The 25,001-nt window shown below is 33.8% G+C and overlaps 1 protein-coding gene across 1 annotated transcript; it reads right to left on the reverse strand.

Annotated features, from left to right (window-relative positions):
* Positions 1-688: 688 nt before the first annotated feature.
* LOC149531716 (very-long-chain aldehyde decarbonylase GL1-4-like) lies at positions 689-9,247 on the reverse strand. Its single transcript, XM_089808683.1, has 11 exons — positions 9,076-9,247; positions 8,730-8,950; positions 7,471-7,703; positions 7,002-7,221; positions 6,780-6,901; positions 3,776-4,029; positions 3,382-3,489; positions 2,849-3,055; positions 2,585-2,695; positions 2,288-2,461; positions 689-1,175 (listed from the first exon to the last, which is right to left on the reverse strand). Exons 1-11 carry the CDS (start codon positions 9,133-9,135, stop codon positions 984-986), a joined length of 1,902 nt encoding a protein of 633 aa, XP_089664809.1. The 5' UTR covers positions 9,136-9,247; the 3' UTR covers positions 689-983.
* Between the last annotated feature and the right edge of the window lie 15,754 nt (positions 9,248-25,001).

Raw genomic sequence — 25,001 nt, forward strand, 5'->3', positions numbered from 1 at the left:
AAAATAATTTGGTTATAACATTTTCTTTCAACACTCAAACAACGTCAAGATGGCTCTTCTTTACTCTAATAAGAAAATCAAAGTGCTAGTTTTTTGTCCAACAATTTTGTGTTCCACATTTCCTATCATACCTAAGAATTCTACCATCATTTAACACTTATTGTCTCATCAAAAAAATAAATATTTTAGTTTCAAGATTAAGTGTCCTCTTGTAGAATTCTTTTAGGATTAAGAGAGGCCACATGAATATGTGACCATTATCACGCATGAGAATTTTTGTGAATGTCCAAATTGCTTTGAGTGGAGTGGATTAATTATTTTGTGTTGTTCACCATCTTATATAAGTCCTAACGTTAAGAAGGATGACAACATATTTATCTTCTACATTTATAGTATGATCTTTTTTCTCTTGTTTTTTTTTTCTCTACCTCTTTTCATTATTTTTAATAAAAAACACGCTTTAATATCAATATACAAATAGCCCACAAATATATGAATCATAAATAACTTCTTTATATAAATGTATACAACTTTATTCTACAAACTTTAATCATCATGTACTTCTTACTATAAATCTTTATAATATTACACAAGCCATAATAGTCACATGCTTTCCTAGAAGATACAACTTTAATAGGAAATAATTTTAAAATACATAGTACATGTAGATTTTGAAATACACACTAGATTATATAGTTAAATAAATAAATCTTAATAAAAAATAATTATATCATGTCTAGATATAGAGGTCTTCCTCATTTATCACATATTGGCACTATTCATGACAATAAGGGGAACTTTGGACTTGTAATGTTTTATACATATCATTTTAGACCATTGTAAAACTTGAAAACATAAAAGGTTGACATCACTTATTGTATTGTAAATTATATCCTTCACAACATTATCTTGTAATCCCAATTCTCTACTACACAATTTATCTATTTCTAGTTATGTATTTGTAGATAGAATGAGTTGCAAATTCAAAAGGTGAGTTGTTGTTGAGTTGGTGAGGTGTTGAAGGGAAGAAAGCCATGTTTGAGTGCAACTTGCCACACTTGGTTGATGTCTGTAGTATTCACAGCTAGTCCACATTCGTGGTGATTCCACCCTTCTAATGCATGCACCATTCCTCCCACTCTCCACGCGCTCATTACTCTTCTCGGCAACCAATTCTGAATTTTCATCATGACAACTATAGTTACTACTATTAATTTTTTTAAATGATATAAAACATATATTTACTACTATATAAAGGGTTGAATAAGAAAATATTTTAATGAATTAATGAATTTATTAGACTATATTATTGAAGAGATTCACAGCTAAGCTATATGTTTTAGTAATTTTTAAAAAAATTAGATCCAAGAGCATTTATTGCACCCTTAAATTTAGAAGGCTAAACAATCAAATCAATGAATGCATTTAAACATAATATTTTGATGACAATTGACCATATTAAATTGTTATAAAGATTAAAAACAACAATTTTAGATTTTAATGACCTCGCAAGATTAAATACTCAAAATGATAAATGAATGTGTGTAGATTTTAATGACATTCTCTTTGTTGGGATGTGAGAGTTCAATTTATCCTATCTCAAAACACTCTAAATATCATGTTTATAATTATGTTTTATGTTTTATCTTTTATTTCTGTTTTCCTTTCCTTTCCTTTTTTCTACTTGTTTAAAATTTACACACCATATCAGACAATGAAAGAGATCAAGAACAAAAACAATAAGGATTTTATGACAAACAAAAAGTTTACCACTGAACAACATCTATTGCACCCTTTAATCCAAAAATTAAGTGTGGTTATTAAATATTGAATGTGTGAATGAAAGATTTTAATGGCACAACTACACCAAACAATCAAAGAAATGAAGAAGTGCAACCTTAAATTTTCACAATTTCCATAAGATCAAAAGGTCAAAACAATAAATATATGAATAAAAGATTTTGATAACATTTAAAAATCATATTATCAAAAAAATCAAAAAAAATTAATATTCTAAAAAATATTTATTACACTGTTTAGAACGATAACAAAAAGATTTTAAAAGCAAAACCATACATTCAAAACAATCAAGAAATTTTTTTGAAAAAAAAAAAAAAAAACAAACAAATTTAGTGACATTCAAAAGATCCAGCAACAAAGATATGAAGAATAGGATACTGGCAGATGGTCATAAGATCATTAATAATCTTCAAACTAGTTTTGATATGGGATCACCTACAATGATAGTCTTTCTCTCACATAGTAAATGCGAATGAAAACTCATTACCTCACAGGCATGCACATTTTCCAGGTTGGAAGGCACTCGCATTGCAGGTGTGTTGTGGTAAATGCAGTCCTTACGAGTCCTGTGCATTGGAAATGGTGTAATGGGAATAAATATGGTTCCCTTGGGTGCTTTCCTCTGATCTTCCCCACTTACCATTTTCCCAACAATCCATATCTGCACCACATCATCGTCAAGATCAAATATGAGTCTTTTTGGTGCTCTTATTTTGTTCAATTCAATCAACCAGCAAAACGAGCATGAATTAAAAATAAATTTTATTTATACAAAAGTTATAACCTTGCAGTTCTTGCCCTCCTGATAGCTATGCACAGGGAAGATGGTGTGTTGGAATTGGGATGGGATAGTTGATTTCGTTTGATCCAACTGTTCACTTGATTCTGTAAGCAGCTGTCATTCGAATAATGGAAGTATTAAATGTATAGGCTAAATCATAGAGAGGAATATAGACTGAAAAGAAGTTTATGAGACTATATAGACTATTATTTTTGAAAAATAAATTAAAAACTTTGCTAATTTATCTTCACTAAAACTAACTGGTACCTGAATTGTGACTCCCCTTTGAGAAAGTAGGCTTACAATTGCAGATCCAATCTTTGACCTGCCCACACACATGAACACCTCCCTTGTCTGCAACGGGATCGAATTCAATACTACTGCAGCTGCAAGAGTGCTCCCGTCTACCAAACGAGCTTTCAAATTCTTGTTCTTTTTCAAAAACAGCTCCCCTCCTCCATTAAGATCCTCACTCTGCCACATTTTCAGTTATTCCTAAATGATATTCATTTAAAATATGTACACTAATAAATAGTATAACAGTATAACGTGATTTAGACAAGTTGTTTATGTGGAGAATCGTTTATCTGTAAATCTAGAGGTATTTCTAATAATTGGTTTGTTCAAGTAATTATAGCTAAAAATTCTAGTAAGCTATACATGATTAAAACATTAATAATACATATAATATTTTCAAAATGAACAATCCATAAGTATTAAATGTTTTCACGTATACAATAAATAAAGGACATAATTTAAAAAGTTTAAAATTAACATTTTTCAATGTTGGTAGAATGTACCTGATTGAGGAGTCCTAAATTGATAACTTTGACTTCTTTCTTCTCTGCGTCTAAAATGGAATCTTCAATAAGCTTGTTTATCTTTTGTCTTTCAGAAGACATAAAATACTGCATCCACATCCATTACCACAATACTCAAAACTAATTAATATATGATATGCATGGATTTCTCAATATTAGAGATGTTTAGATTTGATAGTTTAAGTTTCTTATATCAATGTTTTAGATTATGTTTTCGATTATATTTAGTAATCTATTATGAAAATGAGAAAATTATTTATATTACAGAATTTCATCACCATAACAATAGATCATAAAATATAATGTGAAATTAAACTAAATCAAATATGGAAGATCTTGAATATATAGTGATAGAATGTGAAGAAATGAGCACCTGAAATGTGTATCGTGGAATAACCCATGTTTGCAAATGCAAATTATTCAATTGGTTCTTCTCAGCAATAAAAGGTTTTCCAAAGAGCCAAAGAAAGAGCATGATGGCATTGCTTATTGGCCATAAAATCCACAAATACCATTTGGTAGAGTATGGTTTAGCAGCAAATGAAGCAAAACCAAATCTTAAATGGAAAAATGAGAGCAAACTTGTTGCATGAGTGAGATACACCAAATCCACTTTTTCTTGACGTCCTATTCACATAAAAATATCTCTAGTCAAAGTCTAGTTACTATTAAAAAAGTTTTCAATTATTTATTTAAAAATATAATTCAATGTTAAACATATTCTCTTTTTAAATTAAATTATATCTTAAAATAACTTAATACACAATAATAAAGATAATCTTATTATTGGAATAGATCAAACATTGAAATGAGAAAGATATTATTTTAATAGACCATAATATATAAAAGGATACATTAAAATAACGGTGATATATTTAAGATAAAAGAAAAATCAAATCAAATAGATTTATATTATTAAAATAAATTAACGAGTAAATTTAAAATGCTAATTTGATAAATAAATCATAGAATTATTATTATTTTTAATCGGTAAATGGAAAATAAATCGTAGAATTATTATTTAAATAGACCATAACATTAATAATATCATAAAAGCACATTAAAATATATAAAATAAGAGACTATATTAATCATTTTCCTAAAAAACTATAAAGTATTTCTTGATTGGCAACTATCCCCATCATATCTTGAAAATATTTATAACCATTTTCTACATTATGTTAACATGGAATAGATTAGATGAGGTTTCAAATTTCAACATCCTTCAATTCATTTATGTCCCATTTTTGTTTAGGTTAGGGTGAAACATATGAGCTCACAAATGTTCAACATTCTCTATCCAATTTGTTTAATGACAACCTCCAAAGACAAATAGTCAACCATTGTCAATCCATTAATTCTCCTTTTCCTTTCTAATATATGATTGAAGCTTAATAAGGACAAATTATTAGCACCATCTTCTATGGATGTGTATGTGTGTGTCCTATTTTTTAATCTGATATTGTTATTAGTTATTAATAATGACAAGTGTTCAACAACCTCCTATTGCCTCCTATTGTAGATAGGGACCCCTCCTCCTTTTTTAAAGCTTAGGATTTAGCTTAGGACATTTTCTAAAGGTTGAATATTATTTATTACATAATCCATGTCTGAGAAGGATTCCCTTAAGGAAATCCACCTCTACATGTCAAGTTTCTCTTTCAATCTTTACATAAGTTGAAGTGATGATAGAAAGTTGAAAATCCAAAACACTCAAAGAATAATGAATAAGAACTTGTCACTAATAAAATAGGAAATCTAAAATGGGAATTGAATATTCCTAAAATGAAGAAGAAAACTTCATAGTTAATTGATAAAACCTTGAAAATCTATTAGAAATTTTAAAGGAACTCCAAAATTAAAAATGACAAATCCTTGGTTGAATAATGAAAGTTAAGAGAAATGGAAAAAATCAAAAGGAAATGTAAATTTCTTATGAAAATGTGAATTATGGAAGTTAGAAATGGGGAAACTATTAACCAAAAGAAGGCAAAATTAAAAGAGAAAATTTAAAACCTTTTATAAAAGTGAGGATATTTTTAAAAGAAGAGCATTTCTTCTTAGAATTTCACCCTCAAACTTGCAATGATCTTCTAGAATATCTAAATTGTGTTCTTCTCATGAAGATTAATCCTTACACATCCATACAAACAAGGAGTTTACACTTGATTTTTCCTCACACTTGTCTCAAACATACCCAAATCTTAAGTAATTTCCTTGAAACATCTAAAATGCACCCAAGAATGATGAAATTTCCTTGACTATGTCTACATCCTAAGAGATATAAAGTTTGCACTCACCTTCCGTATTAAAATAATAATAATTTAAATAATTCCTTGGTTCATACTATTTGTAACCTGTTGAGTGGTTAGTGTGAACCTTACTAGGTACTAGTTTGAATGTGGATATTCATTTGGACTATGTGAATATTAGGTTTCTGCATGAATGTTGATAATATGAAAACCCTTGTTCAACTTTGGAAATTATATCATAGTCGGTGTAATTGTTTCTACATGGCAAGGTAAAGCTTTATTTAAGGAAATTTAATATGCAAATGATATTTTTATCCTTTTCCTTAGGAAGTAGATTGGACTCTCTAAAAACTTTCCTTATTTACTTTTCTTTAAGCGCTAGGTAGTTCAAAAATTCAAATCCCAACCACTTTTCCGGAAAATAATTGAATAAATATAAATCTTAGGGTTATTTCATTTGATCACAAGTTACATTATTTAGAATTTGATGTTTTCTTATTTAAAAAAATTAAGTACTTTGAATTTAAGTACGTATGTTAGGGCCATTAGAAAACTAATATCAACACCTACAACCCATACATGTCTTTTTCGAAAATAATTGAACAAATATAAATCTTAGGGTTATTTCATTTGATCACAAGTTACATTATTTAGAATTTGATGTTTTCTTATTTAAAAAAATTAAGTACTTTGAATTTTATTATGTATGTTAGGATCATTAGAAAACTAATATCAACACCTACAACCCATACATGTCTCAGTTTTGTTGCTTAACATGAGATTGAAGATTAATAACAATAAACACCCAACAACCTCCATTCCATATATACCTTTTATATGACAACAATAACCTCCAACACCCATATTTCTCATTCTTTTTACCTAATATCATTACTCAAATTAATAATAATGATCCATACTTTGTGTACCATATGATTGAAAATTAATAATAGGAAAAAATTCAAACATCCGTCAAGTCATACATGTTCCAGTTTTCTTTTAAATCATACCAAAAGATTAATACGCAAACATTGAACACAATTGCATCCTCACAAACTATGGAAAATCTACCCATATCAATGAATTGAACATTAGCCTGCACATCAAACAGTTTTTGCCACTGACCTGTCCATGCAGTTTCGTATAGAGTGTCGGATGATTTATCTGCCGTTCCATAAAGGTAATCATAGAGAGGCACGAACAGACAGAAGTTGGTATGAACTTGGGAATGGTGAAGAGAATGGAACCTGTGGAATATGAATATTAGCCACGTCTCATCTAATTAAATTTACATAAATACTTTACATAGAAATTGGAATTTTTGGGTCGATAAGTAAGAAAACTTACGAGGGTGTGTACATTAAATATTTGAGATGAGGAAAGATCTGAAATGCCCATTTTGGAATAAACTCAAAATTGCAGTGGCCCATATTGTTCATGAAATCAAACCACATCATGTAGCCAAATACCAAACCAATAGAATGAGTTTTGGTAATAACAGTAACCAGTGGAGCAACTGAGAACAATGCAATATACATCAAATGCTCTGCAAACGGATGCACTACAGCTGAACACAAACAAGATTCAGTTTTTCAAAAATCAGTACTCATTAAAAAGCACTTGATTCAGAAGATCCAAAGAAAATTTTACAAGAATCACAAGACCTAATGAAAAATTCTCAAGGTTCAATATATATGTAATTAATCTGCATACAATCTTTCCTAAAGTATCCATTCCACTCCACTCTCTCTAAATCAGCAAGTATTCATTAAGAAGAGCATAAGATTTAAAACTATCAAATGATTAACTTTCTTACATGTGATGGGTTCTGTGACAAACGAGGAGTGATGATGAGAATGGTAACGATTATAGAGGAAGTGGTGATGAAGAGCTCTATGTGCCCAGTAATAAATGAATTCAGTTGGTCCAAGATGAGCCAAACTGACAATATAGAGGCCCTTTGTGTTCCAGAGAGGAATATTGGAGGCCACTGGAACGCATGCATGAACAATGACAAACATGAAGGTGTAGAGGAGAATATAGTCGTCCCTGTACCACATTATACAAAGAAAATTCTTAGCATCTTCAAGCTCTACATAAACACCAATCTCTACAAATTTTATGCTCATTAAAGAGTCACTATTATAGATCTATAACTTTTGTGGTCATGAAAGAGTCACTATTATAGATCTATAACTTTTATGGTCATGAAAGAGTCGCTGTTTTTAGATCCATAATTGTAAATAGACGGTTTGATATTTTCAAATTTAATCGTATGTGAGTTTCTTTATAATGTTTCAGATTCTTTTCTCCTGAATTCTTTAATATTCTGATGATATTAGATCATGTATTGTCATCTAAAATGTTGACAAAAGTTCCAACACAATCAAACAGTAAAACTCTATATTATAGATTACCAAAAATCTAATATCATTAATGATTAATATTAATGGATGCAACTTTATATAAACACCAATTTTTAGAACTTCCATGACCATTTAAAAATCACCTCTTTAGATTTTCATCTGTATTCTGGATTTGTACATATGCAACTATAAAAGTAAAACCTCCATTCATTCTAAAATAATATATGATATTATAGATTTATCAATGATTAATGTAATTGTACACTTGTATACAAAATAAACACTTATTATCTAGAAACCTTACATAGACATCAATCTCTAGAACACTCTTGATTATGGAAAAACCACCATTTTAGATTTACAACAGTAAATAGATTTTTTAAATTTGATTGTGTGAAAGTTTTTCTATAATTTCTTTATTTATCTTTTTCTCATGAGCTGTTCATGGATTATAATGATCAATATTATAAATTGTAGAAATATAATATTATTAATGATCAATATAAATAGAGACACAATTTTTCGTTTGGAAAGGATCTTTTGAAGTTCTCTCAATAGTAGATCATATAGAATAATTTGAAATACTGACGATAAATGTGCACACAATCTTAATTTAAAACAAACAACACTCATATTACAGATTGTGAGAATTTAATATTAAAATGCAAACAGACATTCAATTTTTTCCTCTGTAAAACGAAGAGCTTACCAGTGTCCTTCTCTGTCAACTTGGTCGAAGTGTATACTTCTAGATTGTATTTGATGCTTGCTCCGTGCATTCTGATAGCGAGAAACACTAATCCACAGTTGATTATGAAGGTATCTGACTGCCGCCAAAATAAGCAACACAAGACTAAAGTTGTCTGCTTCATGTCCTCCTAGAAAATTGGTATGTATTGCTTTGATCACCAGAGGGGCCAGAAGCAGATACTACATTTTCATTACATAACAACAACATCCTTTACAATCAGTAACAACTCTACTTTCTTATTCCTTTACTCCCATATAGATTTTGGAATATGAAAAAAAAAAAAAAAAACAGAAAGAATATATACCTTGAAGTTGCCAAGTTTCTCCCATGGCCATTGTGAAAGTGGCCCCGGCTTAGATGCCATTCTCTTCTCTTCAATAATTAGGGTTCAGTCTACGGAAGCTCAATCAGAATGGATCTCTGCTGAAATGCTTTGTCCTCCCCTTTCCATATATAGAAGTTCTTATCTCTGAGTTGTTTGCTATGAATATTTACTTCTGCATTTATGGGGTTACCTATAAAATGAAGTAGTGGCCTTGATTTGGGTGTAGAAAAAGGAGACGAGCGTAGCTTCATGTACCACATGTTTCCAGATAGTTGGGTACATGAGCTTTTATGTCATTAACAACCTTCTTCATTGCACTGCTTCGTTTGGAAAAAGTTATATTAAACAATTGAGGATATCCCTAGCTACCAATCTTTTTAAGCAAATGTATAACTTAATTAAACAATTGAGGTGATCCCTACCAATCTTTTAAGCAAATGTATAAATGCTATTTGACCATCTACGAGGAGCAACTGATTTGGATTGTCTACGTGGAGCAATTGATCTCGAGGACTTCCTTATCAATTTAATAAACGAGGGCTGTAATTTATGTTAGGTTTATTACATTAATTAGGTTAGTTTTTGTGTTTAAATTAGATAAATAAAATCAGTTCAATATATAGTTGTTGGGAATTAGTTTTTGTGTTTAGATTAGATAAATAAAATCAGTTCAATATATAGTTGTTGGGAAGTTATTTTGTAAGCAGTTGTTGTAAGGGAAAATAAAATTATATAAAGATGTCTAGACATCAATGTAATTGATTCAGTATTATTCATATCATTTCACTATGATATTCAGTATGGTTTTAGCATCAATTCAGTTTGTATCTAAATGATGATCAGAATCAATAGTTTCAACATTTTATATTTTTCAGTTTTACATTCTTTGGGCCTGTTACAGTGGTATCAGAGCGAGTTAATCAATGGGGAAAAGAGTGCTTTTAATAGATTTTGGAGGACCAGACCCTATGTATTGTAAATAAAATAGGAGGCTGGAGGAAATGGAGGTTGGAGGATTTTTATCATCTCAAACTAACTTCTCGCTTAGAGATGATTACTGCATGAGAAGCACTTATTTGTGTCCCTATAAAGTTGGGGCTTGGCTAATTCCTCCCTGAAGATAAGAGGGGAATTGATAGATTTGTGTCCCTGAAGAAAAGAGGGGGCTTGGTTTAATGATTGTCCTTCTATTGAATGAAGCGGGGCGGGGGGGGGGAAGGGAAGGGGCGGGGCGGGAGGCATGATTTCAACAATGGCGTTTGAGACACTCGGAGGAGATGTTGACTTTCAGAGGAAAGATGCCCAGACATATTAGTGGTGATTGTTTCTACAGCACTTGAGGAGGCATTAGACACACTCGGAGGAGATGTGGACTTTCGAAGGAAAGGCGTCTCATGTGCAGCACCAAAGGAGGCATCAGGCACACTCCATGAAGATGTGAAATTTTGGAGGAAACTATGTCTTGTTGTGTAAGAGAGGTAAAAACAATGTTATTATGAGGTCAACTTCAAGATTTATAGTTTGAAGTTGGGATATGAGAGCAACTTCAGGATTAAGATTTGAAATATGAAGTTGCAGACTATTTACAAAGATTGGTGAAGGAGCTCAACTTTGGGATTAGGATTTGCAATTTGAAGTTGCAGACTACATTCAAAGTTTGGTGAAGGAGCTTCATCAAGGTTTATAATATTGGTGAAGGTTTTTTAATTTTATTCGATTGATGTAATAAGGGGGGGAATGTTGGACTTATTACATTAATTAGGTTAGTTTCTAATAAGTGAGAATGATTGTTGAATTAATGTAATAAGGGGGGAATGTTAAGTTTATTACATTAATTAGGTTAGTTTTTGTGCTTAGATTAGATAAATAAAATCAGTTCAATATATAGTTGCTGGGAAGTTATTCCTTGTAAGTAGTTCTTGTAAGGAAAAATAAAACTATATAAAGATGCCCAGACATCAATGTAATTGATTCAGTATTATTCATTATTATTCATATCATTCCATATGATATTCAGTATGGTTTAGCATCAATTCAGTTTGTATCTAAATGATGATCTGAATCAATAGTTTCAACATTTTATATTTTTGCTCTTTCAATTTATATTTTTCAGTTTTACATTCTTTGGGCCTGTTACAATTTATAGTATCTTAATCAATGGAAAAGCCCAGAGCCTTCTTAGTAAGGGCTGCTAGGTACGTAGCGTTTACTGATCTACAATCTATGTTATCAAAATTACTCTTGAGGAGGAGGTGGGAATTTTGAACAATATATAGCTGCAGATTCTTTTGATGTCTATTCATTCATTTAATAAGTAGGTTTTTATTTTTAGAAGGTTTATTATAGTAAAATACATAAGCACGTGTATTTTTAGAAGGTTTAAAATAGTCAAGAAGATATTAGTAATATTATCTAAATATATATTAATAATGTATAATTAGCCAATAGGCTTTCTTCATGAGGTTGCTCTAATGGGAAGTTGTTTGGCACGAGAAACAGGATAGAAAAATGATTTCAGATTACAATCACTGGTTTCGGGCATAAACAACTGGTTTTGCGATCATGTTTTTCTAGAATGAAAAAGGCTTGGCACATGAATCACAAGGCATTAAATGAAGCAGATACTAACTAGAAATTTAGAGATGGGGCAGCATGATGAGATTAATGTTGTGGCTGTTGCCAACCTGTCATTCGAGGTTACATTCGAGATGTAAACTGAAGAGATTCAATAGATATGTGTAGTTGATCGGCATTAATAATATTCTGCCAGAAGGTGTGCTCATCTAAAAGTGCCAACACCATATGCAAAAGCTCTTCAATTCACATATCTTCATATTCTTCGTACTTTTCAATTCACGTATCTTCATATTCTTCTTACTTTTAATCTTTTGCTAATGTCTTCTAAATTTCTTAGTCTCATTTTGCAGATGAATACTAAAGTCGTCGTGGGAATAATTTGTTTTTGGACTAAATCTTGTCTTTGTAAAATCCAACCTGCGGGAGATGACTCAGTAGTGACTCGATGGCAGGTTCACTAACATCTAAGATGTCTGAAACTAGCTCAGTTACCCGAACTATTCCATGTTAGTTCAATTTTATGTTTGTTCAATTTTAGAAGCCTAATATCCGATGAGCTTGACGGAGTGAAACCCTAGATGCTTGGTCTCACGGGTGGGCAAATAATACATCTTCGAGAGCATCCCCTATTTGTGTTGTCAACTCTCCAGAGAACATCTGCTACTCTCTATTGTTTGACCTTCTGCATGATGGATAAAAACCCATCCTTCCAACAAGTTTGACCATAACATATCGGATATGACTGATAGTGTGAATGATTTTAAGGAGCAACACATAATATGTTGGATATGAGTGACAATGTGAATGATTTTAAGGAGCAACACATAATATGTTGGATATGAGTGATAGTGTGAATGATTTTAAGGAGCAACACATGTATGGGTTTAGTTGACATGGGTTTAGTTGACAGGAGGATGTTTTGTTGTGAGTCTTTGGGTTTGACAAAGATGTGCAAAGCTCCTCTTTGTAGGAAAATGTTGTGAAGCTTTTAAACATGTGAATGATCACTAATGCATTTGTTTATTAGGGAAGAGATCCAATAGCATTTCAGGTTAACTTTGTGCATTTAGAACTCCTAATTCGCATGTAAGTTGAAATTTGCTGATTTTTTTGGTGAACTCTATGAGTGACTGAAGAGCTCAAAGGTAAGGTTTAGATGTTTCTACATTTATGGAGCTCTCTTGTTGAAGTTGTGAGGTGGAACTTGTCAAAAAATGTCATTTCAAGACATCCCCTCACCCAAAAAAATAGTACTTTTTGTACAAATGGACTGATCACTAATGAAGAAAACTAAAAATTGATCAACTATTAGTAGATGTGTGATCAGCTACTAGTACATGTCTTATCTGCTAGTAGTACATATGTTATCATCCACCTTGATGGCTATTGGTTATCTTCCCCTACCTCTCCTTAGCCAATTTTTGATATCGAAAATTAAAGACTCTTATGCAAAACTTTGTCTACCTTAGCACACACCATCGTTTAATGTCACTCAATTTTTGTGTTAGCATTGTACTATTGAAATTGCTATGAATCACATTCTATGTTAACCATTTGAAGCTTGAAGTAAATGTTTTTCATGCCAAATTAGTATTTTCTTCTTCTTTTGGTTAGTGAACAATATAAAGCATGGATTATAAATTAAAACTAAAAATGAGGGCTTGTAGAGAATGCGAAATCACTTTATTAGGGTTTTGCATACAGTGCAATTTTTTTTCTAAATTCATCTTTGGTTTTGCACCTTTCATACTACATTAATTGTGGGAGCATTAAGGGTTTTTATAATGGCTATGACCAACTTATAGCCTAGCCAGTGATACTGGTATTGAAGTTGTTGTGATAGATGCTCATGGCACCTCCTTTGAACAAACGGTCCCACAAGTTTGTTCAAAAAGTGTTTCACAAGGTAAGCCTTCCCCTGATATTGTTCTCAACTTTCAAAAGTTTGATGATGTCTGTAATGTGCTAGAAAAGTATACTTTGATAGGGTATTTTGTGGATAGGACTCCTCCTAAAAGCATACTTAAAGAATGGGTTGCCAAGGCTTGGACTCCTCATGGAGTCAGGCTCAAAAGCATTCAAAGCCTTAATAAAAAAAAAAATTTGGTTTTAGTTTGCTAACCCTTCCTAGGGTAACACAATCTCTAATCGTGGGCCCTAAATAGTTAGGTCTTCACTACTAGTTTTCTAGTGGTGATCTCATGACTTCTCTGTCTCAGATGGAAAGAAGTTGAAAGTCTCATTTTGGGTCAAGTTCTTGGGTCTCTAAGTGCCTTGTTGGAAATTTATCCATGCTATTGCGCAAATCCTTGGTAAAGTGGTTTTCATGGAACCAGAGAGGTTTTTCATCACTCATCCTTAGAGGAGGGTATGTGTTGAAGTTGATGTTTCTTGTATCTCAAGGAAACCATTGACATTCAAGTTGGGGCTCACACCTTGACCTAAAAGGTGCTTTATTTGAACCTGCCAAACACTTGTTATTAGTGTCAATCAACTGAGCACAAAATTAAGGATTATACACTAGTCGTACCTTCCAAGCCAACTCCTACCAAAGAGTCACAAGCCAAGCCTACTGAGAATGAAAAAAAATGTGAATGGACAACTGTGGTCCATAAGGGTAAGACTTCCTTGCTGTCAAAAAAATAAGGGTCTTCCTCAACCTTGCCTTCACTAGAGATTGTTCATGTTACTTCCATTGCTACACTAGTAACACTAGTGGTTTCATCACCCATTTCAAATCCTACTCACCAGGGGATGACGACGTCTATGAGTGTTTCTCGGCCTGCTTGGGTCTACATTCCACAAGAAGCTTCTATGATTGTTCTACTTGGGTCTCAACCATTGCATTGCTCCCCCAACCCAGATGGTCATGGAGAAGACACAAATGATGGTTTTGTGAAGAGGAGAATCATCTCTGGTGGATATTCTTCTCTGCCTTCACCTCCAGCTCATTCCTACACAACATTTTATCCTCTCTTAGGGACGAGGATGACATACAAGAGTTGTTTCCATGAATTTTATCTCATGGAACATGTGGGTCTCATAGACCTTCCTCGCAAATACTATGTACGAGACACTAGATGTTGGCTAGGTATCCTTGACATCCTTTGTCTCCATGAAGTTAAAGTTGTAGGGCTTTTGCTCAATGTTGCTTGCCATGTTATCTGGCCAGACAGTGCATTTTTTTTTTTCCCAGTATGAAATTGGTCGAGGTGGTGCTATTACTCTTCTCTCACCTCATTTAATTTCCTCTATTAATTTCAATGGTTCTAACCCCATGCACACTATTGTGTGGATTTTGATGTCCTTCAATAATCATTCCTTTGGTATAGTTAATGTTTAGGTTCCCAATGATGTTGTTGAAAGATCCCTTCTATGGTATTGGATGGTGGATTTTTTGGCACCTGCCACTTTGGTTGACTATTGGGACTTCAATATGGTTGAGTAGGGGATGGGAGAGGATAGAGAGTGAGAGAGTAGGGGATGGGAGAGAGAGAGAGAGTAGGCGATGGGAGAGGGAGTAGGAGAGGGAGAGTGAGAGAGAGTAGGTGATAGGAGAGGGAGTAGGAGAGGGAGAGTGAGAGAGAGAGTAGGGGATGGGAGAGGAGAGAGAGACTGAGAGAGAGTAGGGGATGGGAGAGGGGAGAGAGAGTAGGGGATGGGGGATGGTGGGATAGGGAGAGATTTGTTTTGACACAGTGTGTACGTGCTTTATAGTGTGTACATACTATGTCAAATCACCCAAAAATGGTAAAAAAGCAAGTTTGGGTCTCATTTCATCCATTCTCTACTTTTGGTTTGTTGTGCATTCTATTGTTCTAATAGAAAACACGGGTTTCAACATAGCAAACACTATTTGAAGACTTTTTGAAGCTAGCAAATACCAAATTCAATCATTGGATACGTGATTTGAAGACTTTTTGAATATTCTTTGTATAGAAAAGTTTAGTGCAATTCTTTTTAAATATTATTTGTTGATATATAGATACATATTTGATTATAATTTGACATGTTGTTCAATATATAGTGAATTCTTTGAAATTTGTATGTTTGAATGAAATGTTATTTCGAAATAGTTAGAAATTTGACAAGTTGTTTGATATATATTGTGTATTCATTCAAATAATTGTAATTTTTATACGTATTTGAATGATTTTTAATTTACACATTGCAAATAATTCAGATGTTTGAATAATTTGACATGTAGAAATCATCATCATGCCAAGGAAGAAACCAAAAACTCAAACAAATGAAGATAGGGAGAGAGATTTGGCAATTAAAAGAGATAAAATGAAACTACTACGTGAACAAAGAAAATTGAAAAGCAATAATGAAGAATTGACTTTCGAAGAGGATCAAGAACCACTAATACAAAGAAACAAAGAGGAAGAATTGGAAAGACAAAGAGAACAAATGAGACTGTTATGCTCAAGAAGACAATTGAATTATGAAGCTACACCATCTTCCAATGTTGGAGTCATATCATCCTCTCATGTTGAAGAGACACTAATTTGTAGATCCAACGATGTACACACTCCATCATGTCATTTAAACATCAACACATCAAGTAGGTGATATTCCATCTTTTGCATCTTATTGCCAAGGCACATCATCTTCGGTTCAAGGTACGCAATACACTCAACCTTATGTTAACAACTTTTATAGTATTTCTTGATTTTGTTCTAGCATTTAATGTGATTGTAATATTGGTTTGTAACTGAAGGAGGACAAAGCAAAAAGAGTAAACAAGTTGCATCTACGAACACACCTACAAATGAAAGTGGAAGAAAATCTAAGGAAGCTAAGGAAGTAAAAACTATAATAGATCAGGACCAAATAGGGATATCATCATATACATGTGCAAGGAGTTCACATGACGAACCTCTAGTATGTAAACTCCAAAATACCATTTTTGGTTTTAAACTAAACTTGGGTATGCATTTGACTTATTTATCCTAAAAATGCAGAATGCATGGAGATCACATGCACACACTAATTAGTAGACTTTGGGAGTCATGCTTCACTTCAAAAATATATGAAGAACATGCGTAGGTATTGGAAACTTCTCAGATTGCTTAACATACTTGTCACCTTTAAAAATAGTTTCTACAAAGACAATACAAGGCATTTCACAAGACATTGCAGTGATCCTTCATAGCACTACCTTCCTAAGTAGCTCATGATGGAGGTTATAATGTTTTAGAATGTTAGGACTAGTTTCAAGTTGATGTTAACCCATTTGTAAAGGCTTGAGACTCATTGGTGTTTCTATAAACCTTGAGTCCTTAAGACCTATAGGGCATTTAGTATCTAGAGAAATAGGTAGAAATACCTTAAATAAAGATAATTTAGGTCCTAGGTGATGTAGAGAAATCACAATAATAACAATAAAATAATGGTAATATGAAACTGACTGTCCTTAACTTGGAACCCAAACCAAATTGTTATAACATTCTTTCTATCAATGAACCAATGAACTGTAACTGAATGCTTCAGAGTAAAAAAGAGAAGACTGAAACATTATTAAAACAAAAAAACACACACCATTATATGCTAATGACAGATTACAAAGTATGGCTCTCTAGTTGCCGCCAGAGAGCCATGATAATTTCTTCTCAATTCACTCTCTTCTTCAAACCTATTCTCTTTTCCACACTTATCGATTCTCTTCTATGCCCTTACATTACATTATGAGATGTCTTTTAAAGACTATCTTAACAGTTTACAAATTGTTTTACAACTACCCCAAGATCATTCATTCAATTCTCATTCGGTTACAAAATAGTGTAAAATCCTTTTGTTTGAGGATTCTTTATAAGATACATTACCTATTAAACTTGCACATCAACTTAGATAATAATGATAAGGTATTAATTCTTCTGGGGTCCTTCACCCATGTTGCATTTCATGCTTACATTTGTGCATAATATTAAACCAATAATGATGGTAAATTAATTCTTTCATGGATGCCACTACACCACTAGGGTCCTTAGGATAAACTAGTCTTTTTATTAGGTTAATAAGTCCATTTAAATGATTTGGTAAAGTTTCATCACTTAGCAATTATAAATTTGAATTTTCAAATTATAACGGTCATGGACATTTAGGAGGGAATTAGTTTCTTTATTGTTTTAAGCCAAATTAAACCATCCAACCAATTTGGATCAGTTGGGGTAGTTGATACGAGTTTATTAAATGTTTCACAAATCCATTCTACGGGCAGAGAATCCATGGTAGGGACTGCTACAGCAAATTGAATAAAAAAATTTTGATTTCTTGCAAAGTTAAAGGGTTTTTTGGTATGATTCAAAGTTATTATTGATTGGATTGCCTTGGACAATGGTTTGATCATTCATATTTCATCTCTTTGAATTCTTTCATGTTCTAAAAACCCTACTACAGTCACTGTTAATCATTTTGGTATTGTTCAGTCTTTGGAAAATCTAATTTTAAGACAGTTTTATGTAGATTTCACACTATGAATGCCATTCTATGCATGTAGGACTTTGATTCTCATAGAATGGCATCTTATTGACATACATAATATAAATTTAACATGTATAGTATCTTACTAATCTTGGAAGTGCAAGTTTGATTAATTTATGTGGTGATCATCATAAAGAAGACTAAGAAACTAAGTGAATTTGGAGGATAGGCTGAAGGTTAGAGAGTTTTGGCCAAAAAAGAGCACTATTTTATGATGGAATGTGTATATAAATGTTGTATACAAGGTGTTCCAACCTTTATTTTTTGCAAAAAAATTTGGGAAGCGTGACATTGAGGAAGCCCCAAATTTAAGGGTTTCGAGGGCACAATTTGGGGCTTTGTTACCTAGAAACCTCTTGGAGTCAAATTGCCTTCATATTACTTTGATTTGAACCCATTTATGACACTATGCAAAGATTTGGAGCCTGGCAGTCAGAATTGTTAGCACTTCCTTTGTAAATGCATGAGAATTAGGCCTTAAAAATCTAAGAAACAGTGAAAATAATCATATACCTTCAAAAGAAACCTACCCTATCCTTTTGGTATGTTAAGTTACTCATAAACGGTACCCAAATATATAATTTATTTGCCTGGTGTTTTGGAAAAAGTTGAAGAAAAATCCTCATGAGTGTTGTTGCAGGGCTACAAGGCATGCTATTAGGCCTAGTTTGAGGAATATTGAAGTTTTGGTGTTTAAACCATTGAAGAAAATCTAAAACATATTCAATTACCTTGGATTTCATAGTTTTGGGCTATTGGATCACATCATAAGACTTGTTGGTGGATAATTTACCATTTCACTTATTGAAGGAACTTTTGGTCACTAGATTCAATTGTGCATTTGATTGAGTCTATATTTGGACCTTTGATCCACCATATTCTACCCTACAAGTGGACTCCACTCTACATTCCCAACCCTCAAACCTAGGGTTCTCAACTGACTTAGATCAATCACAACTTCTTAGGGACTCCCCTTCTCTAATAGGCCTAAAAAGACAAACTCTCCCTAGATGGGTTTAGAACTCAACTTTCTTGATATAAAAGGTTTCTATGGACCTAATCTCTCAAAAACACCCAACTTTAAAGGTCTCAAACCCCCAACAACTGATTTGCATAATTGTTACTAGCATTTCTAATAGGGCTAATCCTAGCTTTCTCGGTCAAACTCCCAAACTTTGCAAAGGGCCACACTATCTTTTCACCTCTTTATACACCCTTTAATCACCTCTTAGAGATTCCAAAAGATCAAACTTTGACTCTGTTCTAGCCCTAACTAACAACCACTTTGAGTCACAGACCTAATTGGCCAGATTAGACTAGGTTACAAAAGAAGTATGAGTAAATGGGTTTACAAACTTGACTCCACCCCTTGGAACTCTTCTTCACATCCAATTAATCCTCCTACACCATTCACCTAGGCCAAATCAATCAATTTGGAAGCTTGAACCTTCTTTCTTCTTCAAATCTAGACTAGACATATAGCAATGTTCAATCTAGGGCTTGCTGGTAAAAATAGGTAACCTATACCTACAATTCTGAATCTTTTCCATCTTGAATAACCCTCTCCTAACTTGCATTCCCCAAAGTGGCATTGAAATCCCATAGTGGAATTGCAAGTTAGGAGGCCATCTTGAAGAAACCCTCAGATTTAGGTTAAATCTGACCAACCTCTAAAAAAATTGATGTAACTTTTGTTGTAGATAAGAGAAAGACTTCAAACCAAATGCAATGGAACACTAACTCAATCCTCTATCCAACCATACCAAACTTTCACTCCTACCAATCCATACAGGCTGTACAAAATTGAAACAACAAAGAAAAAGGAAAAAATTCTGAGTTTTATTTAATGTTTGTTGTTCGCTTGTCCGTACAATGGGTTTCTCCTCTTATGGAAACCTTAAATAGATGTCCTCCAATGCTCACAACCACTTATCAACACTAACACTAATCAATAAGAGTACTAAAATATTGAACTCAGTCATAACAAAGGATAGATTATTATACTCAAACTCATGAAAAACACTAGCTCATTGATCAATTTGATCACATATAAGTATGGATATCTAGTATGGTTGGATAGCTTTGTGAATCTTCTTCTTTTTGCACTTGGAATGAGGTTCTAATTCACTCTACAACTCAAGATATTCTCATTTTACTAACTATTGTCCCCATTTACCTAGGGTTTCATCTATTTTCCCTCATATCTTGAGATTCTATTATGGGAAATTAACGACCCTTGGTGGAATCTAAGTTAGGACAATGGTTTTTATGTTCCTTTTGTTTTTAAGTCCAAATAATGAGGCTAGAGAGAAAAACTTGATGCCCTAGGCATGCAAGATCCATGTGCATGCTAGAAATTTGTAGCAACATCTTCCATAACTCGCTACAGAGAAGGTTTCGAGGCTTGAAAATTGGTATGTGATCATCTTACATGATCCCCCTCATATTCCAATTTATGGATTGAAGTTTTGCTCAAGGGGTAGGGTACTTCCTTTGTTAATGGATGCCTAATTGCCTACATTCCTAAGTGAGCCTTAAAAAACTCTGTTGCTGCATACTTCTCTTGAGATCCCAAAGCTTTAGTATGTTGTATAAAACCCAAAAGGGTATCCAAATAAGTGATTCTTTTCTTTGGGTTGTGAGGAGATGTTTATGATTTCCCTTGTTCAAGGCTACAAGTCTAGTCTTGAGTCTGTGAACCAACTAGCCAATGAAAGTTGCATAGTTTGAATCTAATGTTGGATTCATGTTAGTTTTGACCTAAATAGACCCTTTCCATGCTTGGAAGTCACCCCTAGTCCTTATTTGTATTTGTGGGGTTTTTTGTCAAATAAGCCTTGTGATGCCCTTAAGAGCAACTAGTGATTAGTTGTCTTTGTGATAGGTTTTCCTTGTGATTGGGGATTCCTAGGAGTGGTTGGGTTGTGATAACCATACCATCTTATCAAGCACTTGTGATAAGTGTTCTATGGCTGATTGGATTAACAACGACATGCATTGTTCCTTAACCTTCAATGAAGAGGATTCTAGGAACCTTGTCCATTCCCACTACCCGTTTCATTGCATCAAAGTGGTATCAGAGCCATGTCTCTTACTAAAGAGAAAGAAATACCTTTAAGGAGGAGCAATCTGAAGCTGTAGACCTTGATCCATTTGTGATGATGTAAAAAGAGAAAAAATGCATAAAATGTTGTCCTCTTGCATTTTTTTCCACATTTTTCCATAACATCAAGAAAATAAATTGAAGATTAGGATACCCATTTCACTTCTCTATAACATATCAAAATATGGGGTATGGTTGTTTTGGACTAAGTCTCTGTTGTTACACTATGGGCCACTTTTTAGGTATAAAAATGAGCAATATAGGTGATTTTTTCAAGGAAAAAAAGATTTTTATGTTTCTTAGAAGGTTATAAAGGTCCTTAGGGTCATTAGGTTAAGTTTTAGACATTTAGGAGTTAAGATGTCAAAAATTGCAAAAAATTGCAAAAGTTGTCAGAGCAAAATTGCAAAAATGCTGACAACTTTGTAGGAGTTTGAGAATTGGTGAAGGGCTGAGCATTTGGAAATAAGTTATTTTACTATTTTCAAACCTTTTTCAAGTCATAGAATTGGAATCAAGTGAAAAATGTAAAAATTGCACTTTTTGTGCAAAGTTGCATTGTTGAAAGTTGTAAAAGTTGCTCAAATTTGTAACTTAGTGGAAAAAGGGTCATGGGATTGAACTGTTTGTTCTGTTACCTCTGAGTGGCCAGGTAAACCTCAGTGCTCGAACATCATCGAGCACGCCTAACCGAAATGTCCCTAAGGGTCACTAAATGCCATAAAGTTATGATCTTTGATGGGGCATATTTTAGAGCTCGTGTGAGGTATGAATGTGATTCTAGTTCCTATAGGACCGTGTTGCGAAGACCTACAATAACCTATCTCTCTTTTTAGAGATCATACTCCATTTTGATTTTGTGACACCATCTTGAGTGATGCTGAAACTTGTAGTGTTGGCCAATACAAAGTTGCCAACTGCCAAATCTCTCTCACCTTTCATCGTGGGATTGAATTGTCTTCTCCGTTAGCTTTGGGTAGCCAAGTAAACCCTATCTCCAACCTCCTCCCATCCCATTTAGTGATTGAACATTCTCGAGCATGCCAAATTGGAACATCCCTAAGGGTCACTAAATGCCATAGAGCTGGGATCTTTGATGGGGAATATCTCAGAGCTCGTGCGAGGTATGGATGCAATTCCAGTTCCTATAGGACCGTGTTAAGGAGACCTACACTAACCTCTCTCATTTGTTGGAGATCATACTCCATTTTGGTTTTGTGACGCCATCTTGGGTGATGCTGAAACTTGTAGTGTTGGCCATTACAAAGTTGCCAACTACTAAATCTCTCTCACCTTTCATCGTGGGATCAAATTGTCTACTTCGTTAGCTCCAGGTGGCTAGGTAAACCCTATCACCAACCTTGTCCCATCCTGTTCAATGCTTGAACGTTCTCAGGCACATCGAGCCGAAACATCCCTAAGGGTCACTAAATGCCATAGGGCAACGATCTTTGACGGGGCATATATCGGAGCTCGTACAAGGTATGGATGTGATTCTAGTTCCTATAGGACCATGTTGCAAAGACCTATAGTAACCTCTCTTTCTTTTTGGAGTTCTTACTCCATTTTGATTTTGCGATGCCATCTCGAGTGATGTTGAAACTTGTAGTGTTGGCTAGTACAGAGTTGCCAACTGCAAAAGCTCTCTCACCTTTCCTCCTGGGATCCAACTGTCTATTCCATTACCTCCAAGTGGTTAGGTAAACACTAGCCTCAACCTGTTCCCATATCGTTGAGCACTTGAACATTCTTGGGCATTCTGAACCAAAATGTCCCTAATAAAGATAATGACACATTAAGGGCTTACAAGAGTTCATAAGTTTCTATTTATCTCCCCCACATTGAAAATATCATGGAGAAAACATGGTGTGATGTGTAGAAGGATAAGATTATAAAGGGCTCATAACTTTTCCTCCTCGTCATAACTCATGATCTTAAGGGTTTATTAGAGGTAGGCTTAATATGGCACATATTCTAATGTGCCATAGGTTTATAAGATTGTGTCAAAACTATCAAAGGAATGATATAGATCACTATTTTGCATCATTATGAGGGTTTACAAAGGAATAATCAATGCATCACTATTTTGCATCAATATAGAGACAATTTTAATGATAATCAATGCATAAGGTAAGGGCATTACAAAGGAATGAGATGAAAGGAAAATATTCAAGGTGTTGATCTAAATTTCTGAATGATAAAATTCCTCTATCACAGAATAGAAAATTCAGATTGTCTCCATTAATGGTGATTAGGGTTCCTAGATAAGTCATATTTTTGTTAGCCTCTGAAGATTTTGTTAAAACCCTGTGTCCCATTCCTTTTAAATTTTTCCCTGGTGCAAAATTTTTAAAAGTAGGAGGATAAGTGAATATTCTTTTCCTGCCCGTGTGAGTTCATTGTTTTACCCACTATCAGATCCTTTTGAATCTGCAGTCATTGTTAACTCACTATGAAAAAATGCTCAATTGTTAAGTATAGCGAGTTAACGAGATTGATGGCACGTGTTTGTGATACTGAAAAGTGAAATCCGAGGCCGAGAATTTTGTTAACATGAGGTAAATTTTGGCACGTGATGTGTCCCAGGCTTGTCAGTTTCAAGAATAAATGCACATGAAGAAAACTATGAATGGTGTCACTGGCGTCCAAGTTTTTTTGGCATTCGCTAAGTCGCTATCGAAAAAATCCATGCGACTCGCCGGTGGTGACATAGTGAATGCTCGAATTTTGGCAAAAGGGCAGTGTTCTCTTAAAAGGTTGATATGACCGTGAAAGTTCCCACGTAGTATTATAAATGTGCACGGCCACCTTCTCTGACACCAGCATTAATTGGAAGGGTTTTCAATCAGTATATGTTTTGCTTTTTGTTGCCAAAATTTAGAATCCATCAAAGGTCACTATATCGCTAGCCAGAATAGAACACCACTTTCCCAGTAGCGACATAGCGAGGGCTCGATCATTGCAAAACACGTCATTTCTGTTATAACTTTAAATTTTCTTGAGGATCTTGAAGAAGATCTTTTGCAGATTTTTCTTTTACTTCTACGCAAGTGGAGCTTTATTTCTTGGCATCTGTCTACCGAGAGGTTGCTAGCCGGATATTTTGTGTTTTTGTTGGTAGCGATGTGGCGACCCGCCTGAAAGTCACAAACGCGGCAAGGCCAAGAACATGTGATGTCATTAATAGATAAAAAAGGAACACATGTGTGTGCCAGCGTGTTTAGCCATCTAAGCGACAGAAGTGTATGGACCCACTCGCCATGTACGAAGCACACAAAGAATTCTAATCATCAAATCAAACCAGGATCAAAGGCCATTGTTAATTCACTATGGAAAATTATTTGAAAGTTAGGCATAACGAGTTAGCGAGCGATGGCCCACCACTGTTGCAGTACGTTGTTGTCCACAAGATCACATATTGATTGACGGTGCTTGTTAACTCGCTATGAAGAGATGTGCGATGAATAACTATAGCGAGTTAACAAGCGAGGGACCCACCATTGTGTTCTTAAAAGTCACTTTAAATATCTACCGTACGATCAAAGCAAGATCAGTGGTTATCGTTAGCTCACTATGGAAAAGTGCTCGAAAGATAAGTCTAGTGAGTTAGCGAGTCGATGACATGTGTCCTTGGTCATTTGTGGGCCCAGTTTGAAACACCAACTTTGAAGGAAAGATACAAATGGAGACAATTTATTGGTTTGATTGCCAGAGTGCTAAAAGGAACATTGAGTCAACC

This window comes from Cupressus sempervirens, chromosome 11, assembly GCF_028749045.1.
Source record: "Cupressus sempervirens isolate cs-2001-9-10 chromosome 11, ASM2874904v1, whole genome shotgun sequence".
Lineage (NCBI taxonomy): Eukaryota > Viridiplantae > Streptophyta > Pinopsida > Cupressales > Cupressaceae > Cupressus > Cupressus sempervirens.

What these genes read in the sequence shown, in the direction of transcription:
- LOC149531716 (XM_089808683.1), bottom strand. Translation starts at nt 9,135, where the DNA reads ATGGCATCTAAGCCGGGGCCACTTTCACAATGGCCATGGGAGAAACTT. An exon ending in TATTTAATGTACACACCCTC is followed by an intron (nt 6,902 to 7,001) that starts GTAAGTTTTCTT and finishes CATATTCCACAG; the next exon opens with GTTCCATTCTCTTCACCATT. An exon ending in AAAGGGGAGTCACAATTCAG is followed by an intron (nt 2,696 to 2,848) that starts GTACCAGTTAGT and finishes TTCGAATGACAG; the next exon opens with CTGCTTACAGAATCAAGTGA.